Source organism: Boleophthalmus pectinirostris, unplaced genomic scaffold (assembly GCF_026225935.1).
Source record: "Boleophthalmus pectinirostris isolate CB_2022bp ecotype Guang Dong unplaced genomic scaffold, ASM2622593v1 HiC_scaffold_19, whole genome shotgun sequence".
Lineage (NCBI taxonomy): Eukaryota > Metazoa > Chordata > Actinopteri > Gobiiformes > Gobiidae > Boleophthalmus > Boleophthalmus pectinirostris.
In genome coordinates this window covers 37300502-37316504 of record NW_026571140.1, presented here as the reverse complement: position 1 = coordinate 37316504, position 16003 = coordinate 37300502, and the positions used below count along the sequence as shown (strand labels likewise).

The window sequence follows — 16003 nt, the reverse complement described above, 5'->3', positions numbered from 1 at the left end:
CTTAAAGAAACCTGTAGGAACTCTGTATTTGGTCCTGTTCTATTCCTTACGCAGCAAGATGGATTCTCATGATTTTTGTTAGTTCACAAACTCATGACAGTCCATCTTGAGATACTCCTGCTGTAAGGTTCAAATTCACACACCCTAAGGTCCCAAATATATCCTTAAAAAAGCATGAATAAAGACTGCTTTTCCATTGAATCTCCTTTAAACCTGTGTGTGGCTTCAGCCCTTCTCAAACGGGCTGGTGACAGTGATGGTGCCGCAGCTGCGCAGGGAGAACAGCCTCCTCTTGTGGAGCACTTTGGAACTGAACAACCCGGTGCACGCATTTGTGGGACATGACGACGTGGTGCTGGAGTTTCAATGGAGGCCACAGAAAGAAGGTACAGGCACCTCAGTCAATGAATTAATGTTTTTATTTTACATTTAGCACTGAGTTGTTGTTTGAAAAAAGTAAGGTTATCAAAAATATTTACACAGATACTTAACAACTTAGCAACTTTGAAACTACATACTTTGTTCAGGCTCTAAGGACTATCAGTTGGTCACATGGTCCAGAGATCAGACTTTGAGGATTTGGAGAGTTGACCCACAGCTTCAGAGGGTAAAGAAGTGAAAACTGTGAAATAAACTCCTATTTTCTGTCATCATTGTTACTGTAAAAAGTCTCTCTCTTGTGTCTTCAGCTGTGTGTGAGCGATGTGGACGACCTGATGGAGGACCTGACTCTTGTTCCAGAGAAACCTTTGTCTCCAGAACCAGGAGCTCCTCACAGCTCAGTGCCCCTGTTGGAGAGCACACACGGTGAGGGCTAAAGATACCTTTAATTACACCTGTGAAAGAGTTAATTTGGAGTGTTTAAACGCAGTGAGGAGGGGGGTATGATGTGAGGGGCAATGGCCACAGTTACAGAAGAAACCATGATTCTATGGTGCATAAGTGAAGGAAATGTTCATTGCTTTTAGCCCCACCCTCTGGCACTCAGGAAGGATGAGATAGAACCTGCTCATTTAAGATTTCAGTCATTATTTGTCTTCTTTGGCAAAACACAACCTGGATTAACCTCAGTTATGTTGATTGAAAACCAATTTCCATATAAAAATATAAAATTCTTCCCTTCTCTTTAAAGATAGATTTTTTGCTTGTATAAATCATTTCTACATAATGCTTCTGCCTCTCAGACCCGGACGACCGACTGCCCTCTGCCTCTAAACTGGACTCTGCTGCTGTGGGAGCAGGTCTGCCCCAAACTCTGCAACAGGAGTTCTCTTTGGTCAATCTACAAATCAGAAACGTCAATGTCGAAGTAAGAGAAGAACATAACTGGTCTCGTCTAAAATATATCTGCTTAATCTGAATTGTTTTTCCCCAATACGTATTAAAAATGTTTTGTTTTGTTTCAGATGGACGCTGTGAATTGCAGTTGTGTGGTCACGGCTCACTTTGGGACTCATCAGGTTCATCTGGTCGTGAAGTTTCCAGCTCAGTATCCGAACAACGCTGCTCCCACTTTTCAGTTTGTCTCACCAACCAATATCCCCAACTCCATGAAGAGCAAAATATACAAGGTAACTGTGCAGGTGGTCTTTAGTTTAGACCAAAATGTATACTTTATGATCTGTGTAGGAAAATCTTTGCTCTGGATTTGACTTCTTCTTTAGTGCTGCTAGAGCGACCTTTCAGGAGCAATGCTCAGGGAAGCATCTTCAGATCTTGAGCTAGTCTTGGTTAGGACTACCTTAGCTGGAGGATTTTATCTGTTGTGCATGTTTTGGGGTTCATGGACGAAACTGGAATGCGAGGAGGAAACCGACCCAGATACAGAGAGAACCAGAAACACCCGGGAGTCAAACTTAAAACCTTCTCACTGAGGCAAGAGTTCTCGCCACGCTAAAAGACGAGCTGAATTTGTTAGTTTGAGGACAGAGGATGAGAGAGTTCACTAGAAATGTATAATTTGTGTCATGTCAGTAAATCAATCAATTAAACTAAATGTTTATTTAAATAATGTGTTAATGATAATTTCTCTGTTTTGCTCAGACCCTCACAGACACGTCTCTACAGAAAGTGAAGAGGAACCAGAACTGTTTAGAGCCCTGTATCAGACAGCTGGTCTCCTGCCTCGAGTCTGATATGGTAGGAGAATTAATCTATATTAAAATGTAATAATTATATGTTAGTATTTCAGCTGTATTTGGCTAGAGTAATATGATTTAACATAATAAAGGACATACAGATCATGGTATTCCGAATTTTTGCATAAACACTCTTTCTATAGCAGATCCTTCACAGTGGTGTAGGCCTGTAGGCTGGATATTTGGTGGTTCAAGTCTAGCGCTTTAGAATTGAAAAAAGAAAAAAAAGGAAATAGGCCATCTCAGTTTTTTTTTGTTTTTTTTTTTCATTTTTGAAGTTGCTCCTTCCATGTGCACCTCTATAAAGATATTGGTGTGTGTTTTCTGTTCATGTCCAGCTCTTGCCCGTAGAGACAGTTTTTGTGTCCTTGGGCAAGACACTTCAATCACTAAGCTTTTGTATGAATGAACTTCACTGTGTCATTTTTTAGGAGGACGGCACTCCGCCTTTCGTTCCTTCAGCTCTGCAGGTGTTTCCTCGAGTCACAAACACCTACGGCTCCTACCAGGTAAAACTGCATTTAACAACAATGCATCCAAATATAATCGTCTTTATAAACTAACATCTTTTCTATGCTTTTTTTTTTATTTTCCAGGACGCTAACATCCCGTTCCCTCGTACCTCCGGCGCTCGTTTCTGTGGCACTGGGTGTTTGGTGTATTTCACTCGGCCAAACACAATGCACCGCTCTGTCCCGGCCACGGAGCCCACACCCAGGTATCAGCTACGGAAACGCTCATAATATTACACTGCGTTCATTTTTTATTTTGTTTTACTGTAGATCGAGCTGCACAATATGAGAAAAAGATACAATATTAGATGATTCTTGTTTTGTATTATATTTAAACCCATGAACAAAACTCATTTACTTATATGCTTTTTGAAAACAACCTTTTTACCTTTGAAAATTTGTGAACAGCTGCCTTTTTCAGAACTTTTTCTTTTTTAAAACAATTTTGTAATCAGTAGGGATGTAACAATAACGGAAATATTTAAATATCGTATCGTCCAAAGCCTCACAATAATATCGTGGGCTGTCACAATATATCGAATCACAAGTTTCTTTGCTTAAATTCATGGTTTTACAGTATCAACAGTTTATGAACATGGGAAACTACATATCCCATGATTCATTTCAGTGCAAACAACATGAAGAAATATGTTTTTTACTTGAATTCTTGGGATTATGACAGAAATAATTCACACCAAAATCTTGTCAAGGTATTTTAAAAGGAAAAAGTGTCCCATCTACAGTTATATCAGCCTGTTCAAAATATCGCAATAATATCGTACTGTGAGATTTGGATATCGTTACATCCCTAGTAGTCATCAGGTAGGTTAGACTGGATCTGACTTGATTTGTACAGGTCCAGAATAGGTTTGGACTGGTCAACACCGGGTCTGAACTATTCCAGGCAGGTTCAGACCAATCATACTGGGTTCATACTGGTCAGAACAAGGCTTGGACTGGGACTCGCTGAGTTTGGCCTGGTTTTGACTGGGTTCTGACTTGTTCTGACCTGGTTTTGACTGGTCTGTACAAGGTTCAGACTGATCCAGACTGAGTTTGGACTGGTGGAGACTGGGCTCTAATTCTAACAGGGTTTAGACTTGGCTAAACTGGGTATGAACAGGTTTGGACCGGTTTAGACTGATTTTGTTGTGGTTGAGAATTAAAATTAGGTTAAGGCTTTTTAAATATGCAGCTTGATCTTTGTAGCTTGATTCTAAATTGAGCTTTGACGATAATTGTACTGCATTCGTTGTCTGAGGAAGTTGTCCTTCTACTGTGTAGATAGAACCATGGAGACACTGTTTTATAAAACGTTTATGCAATCAGTTTTAACTTTTTCACTGGTCTCATGGTTTGAGGGCATCTCTGCTAAAAATAAGACCTAAATCAGTTGGTTAAATGAGCGAAAAAAGTGATTGTTCATCCTCAGAGGAGCCTGGACTCTCTGTACTCAAGACAGTAACAGAGGATGTCACAGAGTATTTTAAAAGATGTGCAAATTCCACTAAACTCAGAGTTTCAGCTGATTCTCTCTGGTCAGAAGCTTTCAGTCCTAAGATCTAGAATGAATCGTTTTAAAAGGAGTTTTGTTCCAGCTGCTATCGTACTTATGAATAAATTGTAATCTATTTATCTGTCAGTTTTAGTATGTTATCTTGGATAAAATCGTCTGTGTTTTCTATATATTTAATATTTATTGTGATCTTAGCCAGATGTAATGGATGAATTTAATTAATTATTTATGGAACAAAGCCGTTCTGCACTGGAGCACTGTAACACTTTATTTTGTAATTGTCTTTTTATACGTGTTTATTGTATATAATGTGGATGAATGAAATGTGAAATGTGGGACCAGCCCCTCAAATCTGCAAAACAAATTTACCTTCGGGTATGAATAAAGTGACCTAGCCTAAACTAAAACAAGATTACAATAAAGGTTAAAATAAACTCTATTGTTGTACTTTTGTAATCTTTCCCTAATATTTGCCTTACATTTCCATCTTCTGTCCTTAGGTCTCTGTCTGCACTGTCGGCCTACCACTCCAGTGTCCTGACCCCGATGAAGATGCGCTCAGAGTCTCAGAGGCTCTACAGCAGCAGCCCCACGCGCTCAGACAAAGAAACTGTCTCCATCTCCTCCTTCTACTACAAAGAACGGGTGAGACCATAACACCACAGCACACACAGGGCTGGGAGATGTCACAGCACAAACAATTATTTATCAAGATTTCTGTTTTCCTGATATTTCTGAGTTTCAAATCACATCACAGCAATCCAAATCCCAATAATATTTAAAGGGCACATATTACGTTGTTTTGTAATGTTTCCTCATCACAAACAGGCCTGGAGTTGTGTTTTGTTTCACTCACACATGTTTAACACACAAACCCTGCATATTTAAACTGAATTCTTTTCTCAAACTGAAAAACTCTGTTCCACCTCCACCTTTGGTAATACAGAAAGTTCTCCACTACTTTTGTAAACTCCATAAACCTTCACTAGAATCATGTGGATAATTTCAGCCCCTGGATTTGCCAGTCTATTGAACAAAAGGTAAAAGGAACTGTTAACTTCAAAACTACCACTTCACAAGGTAGAAAAGAGCATTTTGAGCTTTGGAGATGTAGACAGACAAATAATAAAGGGTTATTCAGACATTTGTGAATGAAACAAAAAATAATCCTTGTTTCATTCGTTCATTTTTTTTCAAAATAAAACAGAAAATAAGAAAACAAAAAAACAACAGATAAATGTGTTTAAATTAATAATGGAACAACGGATATTGACTGTTTCCCGTTTTCTGTGACAACTTTTGTGGCACATACAGAGTGAACGAGGACTGAAACCAGGTCTAAACCAAAAAGGTCTAAACCATGACTGAGTGTTGGAACGGGCCAGAGGTGCGCCCACGTAGACTGTCAGGTGATCGGGACCAGACCAGGACTGAGACTGGTTTAGTCCTGGTTTAGTCCTGGTTTAGTCTTGGTTTAGTCCTGTTTTCGAGCCGGGCATTGCAGTTTTAAGTCACGAAAACAGGAAACGTCCGATATCCCTTTTTTCCATTATTTATTTTAAACACAAAAACTGTGAGATTGACAGGCGGATCGGTGCAGCTTCGGCAGTGATGCGGTCGCTGTATCGGACCGTTGTGGTGAAGAGGGAGCTGAGTCGAAAGACGAAGCTCTCGATTTACCGGTCAGTCTTCGTTCCTACTCTCACCTATGGTCATGAGTTCTGGGTAGTGACCGAAAGGACGAGATCGCGGATACAAGCGCTCGAAGGCGCTCCCTTAGAGATAGGGTGAGGAGCTCAGTCACACGGGAGGAGCTCGGAGTAGAGCCGCTGCTCCTCCACGTCGAGAGGAGCCAGTTGAGGTGGCTCGGGCATCTGTTCCGGATGCCTCCTGGGCGCCTCCCTCGGGAGGTGTTCCGGGCATGTCCCACCGGGAGGAGGCCACGGGGAAGACCCAGGACACGCTGGAGGGACTATGTCTCTCGGCTGGCCTGGGAACGCCTCGGGATCCCCCGGAGGAGCTGAAGGACGTGTCTGGGGTGAAGGAAGTCTGGGAGTCCCTGCTTAGGCTGCTGCCCCCGCGACCCGGCCCGGATAAGCGGACGAAAATGGATGGATGGATGGATGGAACACAAAACTGAAAAAACAAATCGTTATCTGTTTTTTCATTTTAGGTTTTGGAGACAAATAATCAAGAAAATAGTAGTTTTTTTCATTTTCTTTATTTTTGGTTTTATTTTGAGAAACGAATGAACGAATGATACACGGATTAAAAACAACTCCAGGTCTGTTTTTGAGGAGGTAACAACATTATAATCGTAAAATCAATCACAGTTATCTGTTTGATTGCAGTTTGTCCTTTTTAAATACATAAAAATGCAAACGTCACTGCCATTTAAAACAAAACATAGTTAAATTTCTTCCTTAAACGTCTGAAAGTTGCTGCTAAACCACATATTGATCATTGACCGTAAGAAATGGCTGAATCTCCATCGTGACATTAAAAACTGCACAGCCCTACTAGCTCAATATTAAACACTATAACTTCACTGTGGGTAACTTCCTGTGTGGAGGCGACTGCTGCTGGTGTTTTAAAGGTTATTTCTTCACTAAATGTCTTAACTGATTGATTTAAGTTCACAGTTTGGAGGTGACTTGGTTTCATGACGTGGTTTTTCTTATGTTAACTTGAGTGGAAGAGGGAGGAACGGCTGTGATCAGGGGTGGAATTTAAAACAACAAAATATTCTGTTAATTTGACGTATTTATTCTAAAACATTTGAACATTTTCAGATTACTTAAATACTAAATACAGTATACATTTTTACTTTTTTGTACTGTTTTAATTGCTACTTATTTGCACACATGGTCATCATGATCATTTAAATGTATGGATAGTAGAAACCAAAATGTAATGCAGAGAATTGGATTAATAAGTAATTTGTTTTCTTGTGTCATATTTGTATTTCATTATGACGTATCTGTACATCCAGCAAATAAAATAATTGAAATAAAAATTATTAAATACATTTAAAATAAAAATAATTGAAAATAAAATGAAAATGAATAAACTGAAAATCAATAAATTGAAAATAAAATAAATAAAAATAATAATAAAATAAAATATAACAAAACAAAATTAAATAAAACTAAATAGGTCAGAATACCAGATTGCAGTTCTGATTTTATATTTCAAAATTAGAAAAGTGTTGAATTAGTTTTCATTTGACTTGATGAAATTCTCATGTATAATATTAAAAGAAAAAAATGATATTTTCATGATATTAACAAGTAAGAGCAGACTACAGTCAGCCACCATATAAACTGTGTAGGGCTGCAGGATTTTTTAGACAAGCATTTATAATTTATGTTTTGATTCGTAGGATTCTGTTCGTATAAAAAAAAAAAAAAAAAAAAAACATCCAGGAGCATTAACATTTGAGAAAAGACTGAAACTGAACTAATAAACTAAAACAAGAATCATATGTGTTTGAGAACATGTTTGTAGAGAATCTGTGTATCATTTGTTCATTCGTTTCTCAAAATAAATCCAAAAATTAGAAAACGTAAAAACAACAATTTTCTTCATTATTTGTCTCCGAACCCAAAATGAAAAAACGTATATTGATTCGTTTTTTTTCAGTTTTCGATTTTGTGTTTAAATGAATAATGGAAAAAAGGGATAACGACCGTTTCCCTTTTATGTTACTTAATCTGTGATGCCAGACTTTTGCACTGCATACGGACTGGACAAGGACTGGACCAGGACTGGACCAGGACTGAACCAAGACTGAGCCAGGACTGAACCGGGACTGAACCAGGACTGAACCAAGACTGAGCCAGGACTGAACCAAGACTGAGCCAGGACTGAACCGGGACTGAACCAGGACTGAAGAGTCTACGTGGTCGCATCTCCAGGCTTGTCCCGACACTCAGTCCTGGTTTAGTCCTGTTCAGTCCTGGGTTCAGTCCTGGGTTCAGTCCTAGGATCAGTCCTGGGATCAGTCCTGGGTTCAGTCCATATGGGTCAAAATTGGATGAAATGGGAAACGGTCGTTATCCGTTTTTTCTATTATTCATTTAAACACAAAATTGAAAACTGAAAAAACGAATCGTTATCTGTTTTTTGTTTTTTTGTTTTTTTCATTTTGGTTTTGGAAACAAATACTGAAGAAGATAGTTGTTTTTTGTTTTCTGATTTTTGGTTTTATTTTGAAAAACAAATGAACGAATGATACACTGACTGTAGAGGTCTAATCTACAATCTTAGCCGTTTTTACTTATTTGTTTATCTAACATAGTACCTAGTCATTCCACCGCTGGTCGCAGCTTGTTGTGGGGTCGGTCGGTCTTTTACTGATTTCTGTGAAACTCTTTCTGTCTCACTGGTGTCTGTGTTTGGCCTCTGTCTTTGTCTGTCCAATCACTGCCCTGCGCTGTGTCCCGCCCCCTCCCTTCTCCTCCAATCAGAAGCTCCCTCTCTCTGCGTCGCGCCGCTGGTCTGTTCAAACCCTTCACGATTGGCCGGTACCTGTCTGCTCCTCCACTAAAACTGTCTCTGATCTTAACCGTCTACTAAAAGACATCACGCCCACTACACTTATGTGCTCTGAATTTAAGATAAAATGTTTAAATAGAACAGCGAGATGTGACTTTGTAAAAACGCATTCGTGATCTGACCTTACAAACCAGGACAGATATTCAGATTCATAAAGTAGTTCAATGTTTTTTATGTTTAATGCAGCTCTATGCTCAAATTCAGGAACATGTGTCTACTTTTCCCCACCCACTCCTCCTATTGGTCCTGTTCTGAATGACTGACAGGTGCATTTAACCAATCACAGTGTAGGAATTACACATTTGATTTTCATTATGTTTTTGGACACTCAAAAGTGATATATATTGTAGATTATATTTACAATATATATTGTTATATTGTATTTTAATCATGCCATACACTGTAGTTAAGTTACTTTTCTAGCCACTGCTGCCCTGGGGTAGACTGATGCAAATGAGGCTGCCAATCTGCGACTTTGGTTTAAATAAATAATGGAAAAAAACTGATATCGGCCGTTTCCGTAACTTAAACTGCAATGTTGGACTTTTGCACCACATATGGACTGAACCAGGACTGAATTAAGACTGAACCAGGTCTAAACCAGGACTAAACTAGGACTGAGTGTTGGGACGGGTACAGAGGGGCGCCCACGTAGACTCTCATGTGATCAGGACTGAATGAAAGCTCGGACCACCGTTGATACTGATCCTTAGCCCAGGCGTCCACGATCCATTGGCAGATCGTGGCGTAAGTCGCTCGGCGCTGTCTCCCTGTCTTGGTGAATGTGTGTTCACCTTCTCTCATCCACTGCTCCCACGCAGCTCGCACTTTAACTTTATAATAGTCTTGAGTTTAAAGTGGGCGTTGTAAGTGTGTCTCTTGACAGGTGCATTTTGATATTAAAAGGAATCACAGTATCTATTACTCTCCAATGCTCCTGACTACGGGAGCCGTAATGCTGCAAGCTTTGTAGTTTACTAAAGTTGGACTAAGACACCCCAATAAATTCATATATAAGGCGCTCTAGATTATAAGGCGCGCAGTCGTTTTTTCATGAAATTAAAGGCTTTTAAGTGTGCCCTATAGTGCGGAAAATACGGTAGATAACTTACATCCCAAAGGCATAATAAAGCTATAAGAATACAAGGAGAGTGTAAACATACATTTCATTATGAACAACTAATCTGTTTGATGCAAGAATCTCCCGTCAGGACACTCAAATCCTGGAACAAGGAGGCAGTTTTTGGGCTGTGTTCTAAACAGAGGCCTACTAATTTCAATATAACCCATATATTAGCAGAGATCATTACAGAAATTGGCTCTAAAACATTAAATTTTAACTGACCAGAAAGCAACAATCGATCCAATCCAATCCACTTTATTTATATAGCACATTTTATAAACATGACAGTTTCCAAAGTGCTGCACAGACAAATGAATACAATATCAGACAGTAAATCATAAACAAAAACAATAAATAAAAAGTGTTAACATGCATAAAGCTAAAAATGATAAAACAATTAATAAAATAAAATAAATAAAAGACACAGAGGACCAACAGCTCGAACCTCACGAATAATCTAGAACTATCAGGACCAATTCTGCGTCTTCTTAATGATCAAACTCCATAGAAATTCACTTGTCGCAAACCTAATTCTTATAGATTAATAGTACTTTTCATTTGGGTCTATACATTATTTCCTTTATTCAGATCATATAAATGTAGCTGGATACTAAACCACTCAAATCTGTCACATCATAACCACTAACCGCCCTTTAACAGCCTCAGGTAAGTGTCTGCTCCGTCCGGGACCATCTCTGGAATTTAACTAACCTGCTATTCAGAAATATATAATGCTTATTTTGCAGCTAACTAACTGTTTGTTCACAGCGCGAGAGACAAAATTGAAATATTACACAAATTTAAATAAAAAATAAATGTCAGAATTCTTGGGAAATGAATTTGTTGACAACTGGTGCCAAATTGTAAACACTAACTTTTTCGTTTCATTATAAAAGGACAAGAACTATGCACAAAAATCTAACAAAAACTAAACACAGACATAAATTATGCCAACTTATTTTATTTTTTTTCAAACTTTTAATGGCAAAAACACTTTATATATTCCAATATATACAGAATAAAATCACAATATTCTCACTTTTCCATTTTTCAGGATCAGATCACAGTTTGGGAACACAATTTTAGCAAAACAAAAAAACAAAAATACTATCGTGACTGCCATTAGATTTAGAATATATGTTTAAAAAGTTGGGTTCTGTTCAGAGGGCACATTGTAAACAACTCCAGGAGCTTTAACATTTGAGAAAAGACTGAAATATGAACTAATAAACCATAACATTTCTCAATAAAAAGAAAATTTTGTTCTTTGCAGAGCCTTTTTGATTTGATAATTGCACTGACATAAATTGTGATTTCGATTTGATAATGATTCATTGTGATTCCCTTTTATTTATTTATTTCTTTCGTTATCAAATTGACATAACGTTGTAAACATAAAATAACTTTACATGAACTTTTATCTCACAGGCTTTTAATTTTCTGTCCATTTAAACCACATGTCCAGTTGCATGCCAAAGTATTTTAAACTATTATACTTTTTTTTTTATGATTTAAATTCTGTGTCTCGCCCTGTGAAGTTTGACCTGTCAGTAATTGTATTGTTCGAACCACTTTTAATCAGGTGGTGCTTGTGTCATGCAGAAATCCAGACGCTTCAAAACAAAACGAGAGGCGTCGGATTTCGCCAGCCGTCCCATCAAACTGGCCGGGAAAGTGATCATCCAAGACATCTCCTGTTTACTGCCGGTGCACAAGGCTCTGGGAGAGAGCTACATGTGAGAAACTAACGCCAAATACTTTTTAAATGTACCTTTATTTAACCAGCATATTCTCAAGGGACCCCTATTTTTCTTTCATTTTCATTTTATCATTAAAAATGTATCATTAATCCCGATTACAGGCAGAAATGTTGTCAATTAAAACTTACACCGCCCTCGCTCGACAAAGGTGCTCTCCTGCCCTCAGTTCACTCGCTTGACCTCTAGGGAGAGTTAACCACATGGTCTTTATTTAAATATTTCATCCTGACAATGCTGATATTTGGAAATTGTTATTAAATAAAGTTTTGGGGAAAAAACACGTGCAGGGGTCAGTAAGAGCAGGTTAAGTTGACTAAGTTGATGGGGGAAACCGGAGCGCCCAGGAAACCCATCATTGGTGCATATTAACTGTAGTCACATTAGTAAAATGAGAACATGCGAGAAGCACACAGATTAAAGACAACAGACACAAATCACAATCACACAAGACAGAGACATTTGCTATATGATGTTAAAACACATTACAGATTAGTCAGTGTTAATCAGTTTTATTCTTGTTGCCTAAAATTATTACAACATTTTGTTCAGATATTATTTCAACAAAGGTGAATCGTTCACAGAGGTGTTTAGGCCCCCTGTCCTTGGTTTGAAATGATGACACATTTGAAAATGTTATCAGCAAAATAAACCTTTATTATTTATTATGGTTTTGTTGACATTTTCTCTCATTCTGTTTATTCTCAGTCTGAACGTGGACGACATCCAGGAAACGTGTCAGAAAAACGCAGCTGCAGCTCTCGCCGTTGGACGAAGAGACGTGGCCAAAGTAAGACCAGAATGAACCTCAAATGAGCTCTTCATGAATCCTGTTTAATACAATAACAAACTGACAGAGTAAACTGCTCTTTTTCACATCTGACCTTCAGGTTTGGGCTTTAGCGTCTGCAGCCACCAGCCAAGACCTGAGTCCAGACTCAGACCCAGACTCAGAGACGCCCTGGGCCAGACATCCCTTTGGGCGCCACCTGCTGGAGACACTGTGAGCACCAGACTGACACACTATTGTATAGCAGGGGTGTTATGTGTTTCAAAAGCATGAAAAAGTTTGAATGAAAGTAACAAGTAGAGGGTTAAACCACTCAATTAGTGTGGTTGGGATGTTGTTTTCAGATTGAGTTTGTTTGTGTGATGATGCTCTCCTCCCTCAGACTGGCCCACTACAGTCAGATGAGCGATGTGCAGACGTTGGCGATGCTGTGCAGTGTTTTCAAATCTCAGTCTGTCCCTGTGGACTCTTTCTCTCTGTACGGACAACACTCCGCACGCTCCTGCTTCCCTCCTCACTCACGATATGTAAGTACTGCAACGCAACACGTACACAGCAAAGGACAATACACATTTGAATGACCAATAAGACCAAATGGTGGAGGTTTTGTAAATGCTTTTTTTTTTTTTACTTCTATGTGTCTTTTTCAGCCCAGTTGTACGTCCAGTTCCCTCACTTCAGGCTCCTACTCCAGTACCTCAGACTCAGTCCCCACCAACATCTATAACCCAGGTAAGAGTCATGTCTGGTCCACCTGCATGGCCCTTTGTGGTCTGAGGTGCACAGTAATAGTTTTTGTGTTGAATTTCCAATATTATTATCCTGTAGGCAGAGACCAGGAGCACCTGAGTCCGTGGGGTGAGTCTTCTCCGGACGAGTATCGCTACAGTTCTCAGAGTTTCACAGATCCACGAGAACGAGAGCGAGAGCAGCATGACATGAACAAGAGGTACCTGCATTTATTAATAAAGACCGTAAGCTTATAATATTGTAACATGCACTTCTTTTTCTGAAATTGTTACACACTACTTTATAAACTATGTAATAATATAATTTTACTCAGGCTGCTGGATCCTTCAAACATGCTGCAGTTTGATGAGTTTAAGAAGTGTTATGGAGAGATCCTGCATCGCTGGGGTCTGAGAGAGAAGAGGGCAGACGTGCTCAAGTTTGCCTCCTGTCCTCCAGAACCACACAGAGGCATCGGTGAGTAATCTACAACACTTATTAACCTTAATTTAACTTGTATGTATAACTAATATAACTTTTGGTAGATCTATAGGTTTTTTATGATAAATTATTCCCAGTCTTCTCTAACGATCCACTTTACAGTAAAATCTTTAAAGATACTCTGTGTAACTTTTCAGTCACCTGCTTGTCTCTGTGGAGATGTTATTGCTTTGCCTGGGATGTTCCATTGTATGACAAAAACTTATCAAGCTCCATGGAGACACCAGGTGGCCAGGTTAGAGGTTAGATCTGTGGAGAGGTGATTCATACCATTGATATGTTGGTTTTGTCTTATGGACTGGGTCAGTGGTTCTAAATATACCACGAACAGGAGTGGTGACCAGGCACATCCCTGTCTATTCCCTCTGAAAATGTTGTAAACCTTTTGCATTTAATCCTTTTTTATTTTTATTTTGTAAACATTAATATTTACAACATGAAGAGCATATTTACAAAACTTTAGGGGGCAGGAGTGCTATTTGGATATGCAAAGATTGTCTTTTTGGTGCTCTTCAGTGTAGGAACCTAGCCTGATTCATCAGCCGGTTTCTACGAAGTGAAGTGTATGACCTCGCAGCATTAGGACTCATTCGCCCGACGGTAGACGGGTACTTTTTTTCATTTAACCAATTGCTGCTATTTGGTCGTGACGTATGTAATGCGCCACTAACGGGGCTAACTGGTATATTAAGCTTTTCCCAAATCCCGTAGAAAGAGGGACAATAACATCTTTCCCCTTGATAAAATTCACCAAACATTCTCTTTGTTCCGGCTTTAAATCCTCAATCTCAGGAGTCGTTTACAACACAGACTGTATGGCTCTTCGCTGATTGGCTGGTGCCCGGACTTGCACTTCCAGGGTTCTTGCAAACCGTCTATTGTATTCTGATTCCTGACCAAGTCACTGGAGAGAAACGAAATTGAGCGGAGGCACTAGGTGGCGCCAGCCTGGCGAGTCTCAAATACAAAGTCGAAAAGGCACTCAAAAAGTACAAAATAATTAAAAGCCTTTAATTCCACATGGCAGATAATGTTTCTTTCTCTCTTGCAAATATAATACTTTAAGTAAATATACAAAAGTAAGGGGAACATGAGACATAAGACAGAGTTTTATGGTTCATTTAATTTGCTGTTAATCTAATCCTTTGTGCTGTCGTCCTGCAGAGTTTGGCGTGTACTGCTGTCACTGCCGGAGCCAGGCGCGGGGGACCCAGTGTGCCGTGTGCAAACGCCTGACTTTCCAGTGCGCCGTGTGCCATGTGGCGGTGCGCGGATCCTCAAACTTCTGCCTGAGCTGCGGGCACGGCGGGCACACCAGCCACATGCTCGCCTGGTTCAGGAGCCAGGACGAATGCCCCGCGGGCTGTGGGTGCTACTGTCTGCTACAGAGCACGTATTGAAGGAGAGACGAGGGATACAGGGAGGATAAAGCAAGGGGAGGGTCATAAGAGGTTTAAAGGAGGACTAAACACCTAAACTCTGCCCACAACCACATTTCCAACAGAGCTGCTAAACCGGGAAGTACCTGGAGGACTAAAGGAAAGAAGGAGGGGAAGAGATATCCACACTTCAAACTCCGCCCCTGGTGTTTGTAATCAACGCAGTCCTGTGTGATGTCACGTAGTACTTGAAATCACAGTGGTCCCTGAAGGCAGCACACACTCAGCTTTTGATTGTTTTAGGACAGAATGTTGGAAATTTACATAGTTTGGAGTAAAACTGAAAAATATCAAACCATTATATACGCAATTTAGTAAATTTATTGATTGATTGATCAGTGTTTAGTTCCACTTTACTAAGGATTTAGATTAATGAACTTTTAAATGAATCTAGTCAAATCCCTGAGTGCGCCTAAAGGAAGTGTCACCACTGCTTTCTTCAAACACAAATAAGTGGAGTTCATCTGGACACGTTTTGAAATAAAGATGTCTCGGCCCCCAACTGAAGACTGTTCAAGATTGTTGAATTGAAATAAAACAGGGACATGTTTTAAAGGACTCTTCAAAATGCAATAACGTCAACTGCCACGGACACTTGAGACTTCTGATGCCAAGAACTCACACTACTTTGCTGCTCGTCCACTGCACTGTCACATTTATTACAAGAAAATGGACACACGTCAACATCAACTGTAATGTAAATAATTCATATTTTAATAGCCATATGTGTTCTACTTTGAAAAAAAAAAAGATTGCCAAGTATGTACCTGCCTCATTTGTCTGTTTTAAGTAATCTGAATGGTTTACTGAAGGGATTTTTGTGTTGCTTTGAGTGGCCTTAAAACTTTGACTGTTTCAGACTTGAAACCCTTGAATGTAAAATACACATTTATTTGTAGCTACTAACTACTATTTAATAATGAATAAATGTATTTTAAGTC

General features: G+C 39.3%; 1 protein-coding gene across 5 annotated transcripts in view; it reads left to right on the top strand.

Moving 5' to 3' along the window:
• Window positions 1-16003, top strand: part of wdr59 (WD repeat domain 59) — a 25759-nt gene extending 9756 nt beyond the window's left edge. Inside the window, exons 10-27 of one of the 5 annotated variants that reach the window (XM_055154297.1) lie at window positions 230-386; window positions 528-607; window positions 690-807; window positions 1185-1309; window positions 1407-1571; window positions 2044-2139; window positions 2570-2647; window positions 2735-2856; window positions 4667-4811; window positions 8639-8692; window positions 11449-11582; window positions 12312-12393; window positions 12494-12606; window positions 12776-12920; window positions 13044-13125; window positions 13222-13342; window positions 13457-13599; window positions 14788-16003. In XM_055154297.1, coding sequence (XP_055010272.1) covers window positions 230-386; window positions 528-607; window positions 690-807; window positions 1185-1309; window positions 1407-1571; window positions 2044-2139; window positions 2570-2647; window positions 2735-2856; window positions 4667-4811; window positions 8639-8692; window positions 11449-11582; window positions 12312-12393; window positions 12494-12606; window positions 12776-12920; window positions 13044-13125; window positions 13222-13342; window positions 13457-13599; window positions 14788-15023 — 2196 coding nt within the window. In that variant the 3' untranslated portion in view covers window positions 15024-16003. The other 4 variants (XM_055154296.1, XM_020934560.2, XM_055154299.1 and 1 more) reach the window with 4 other exon arrangements.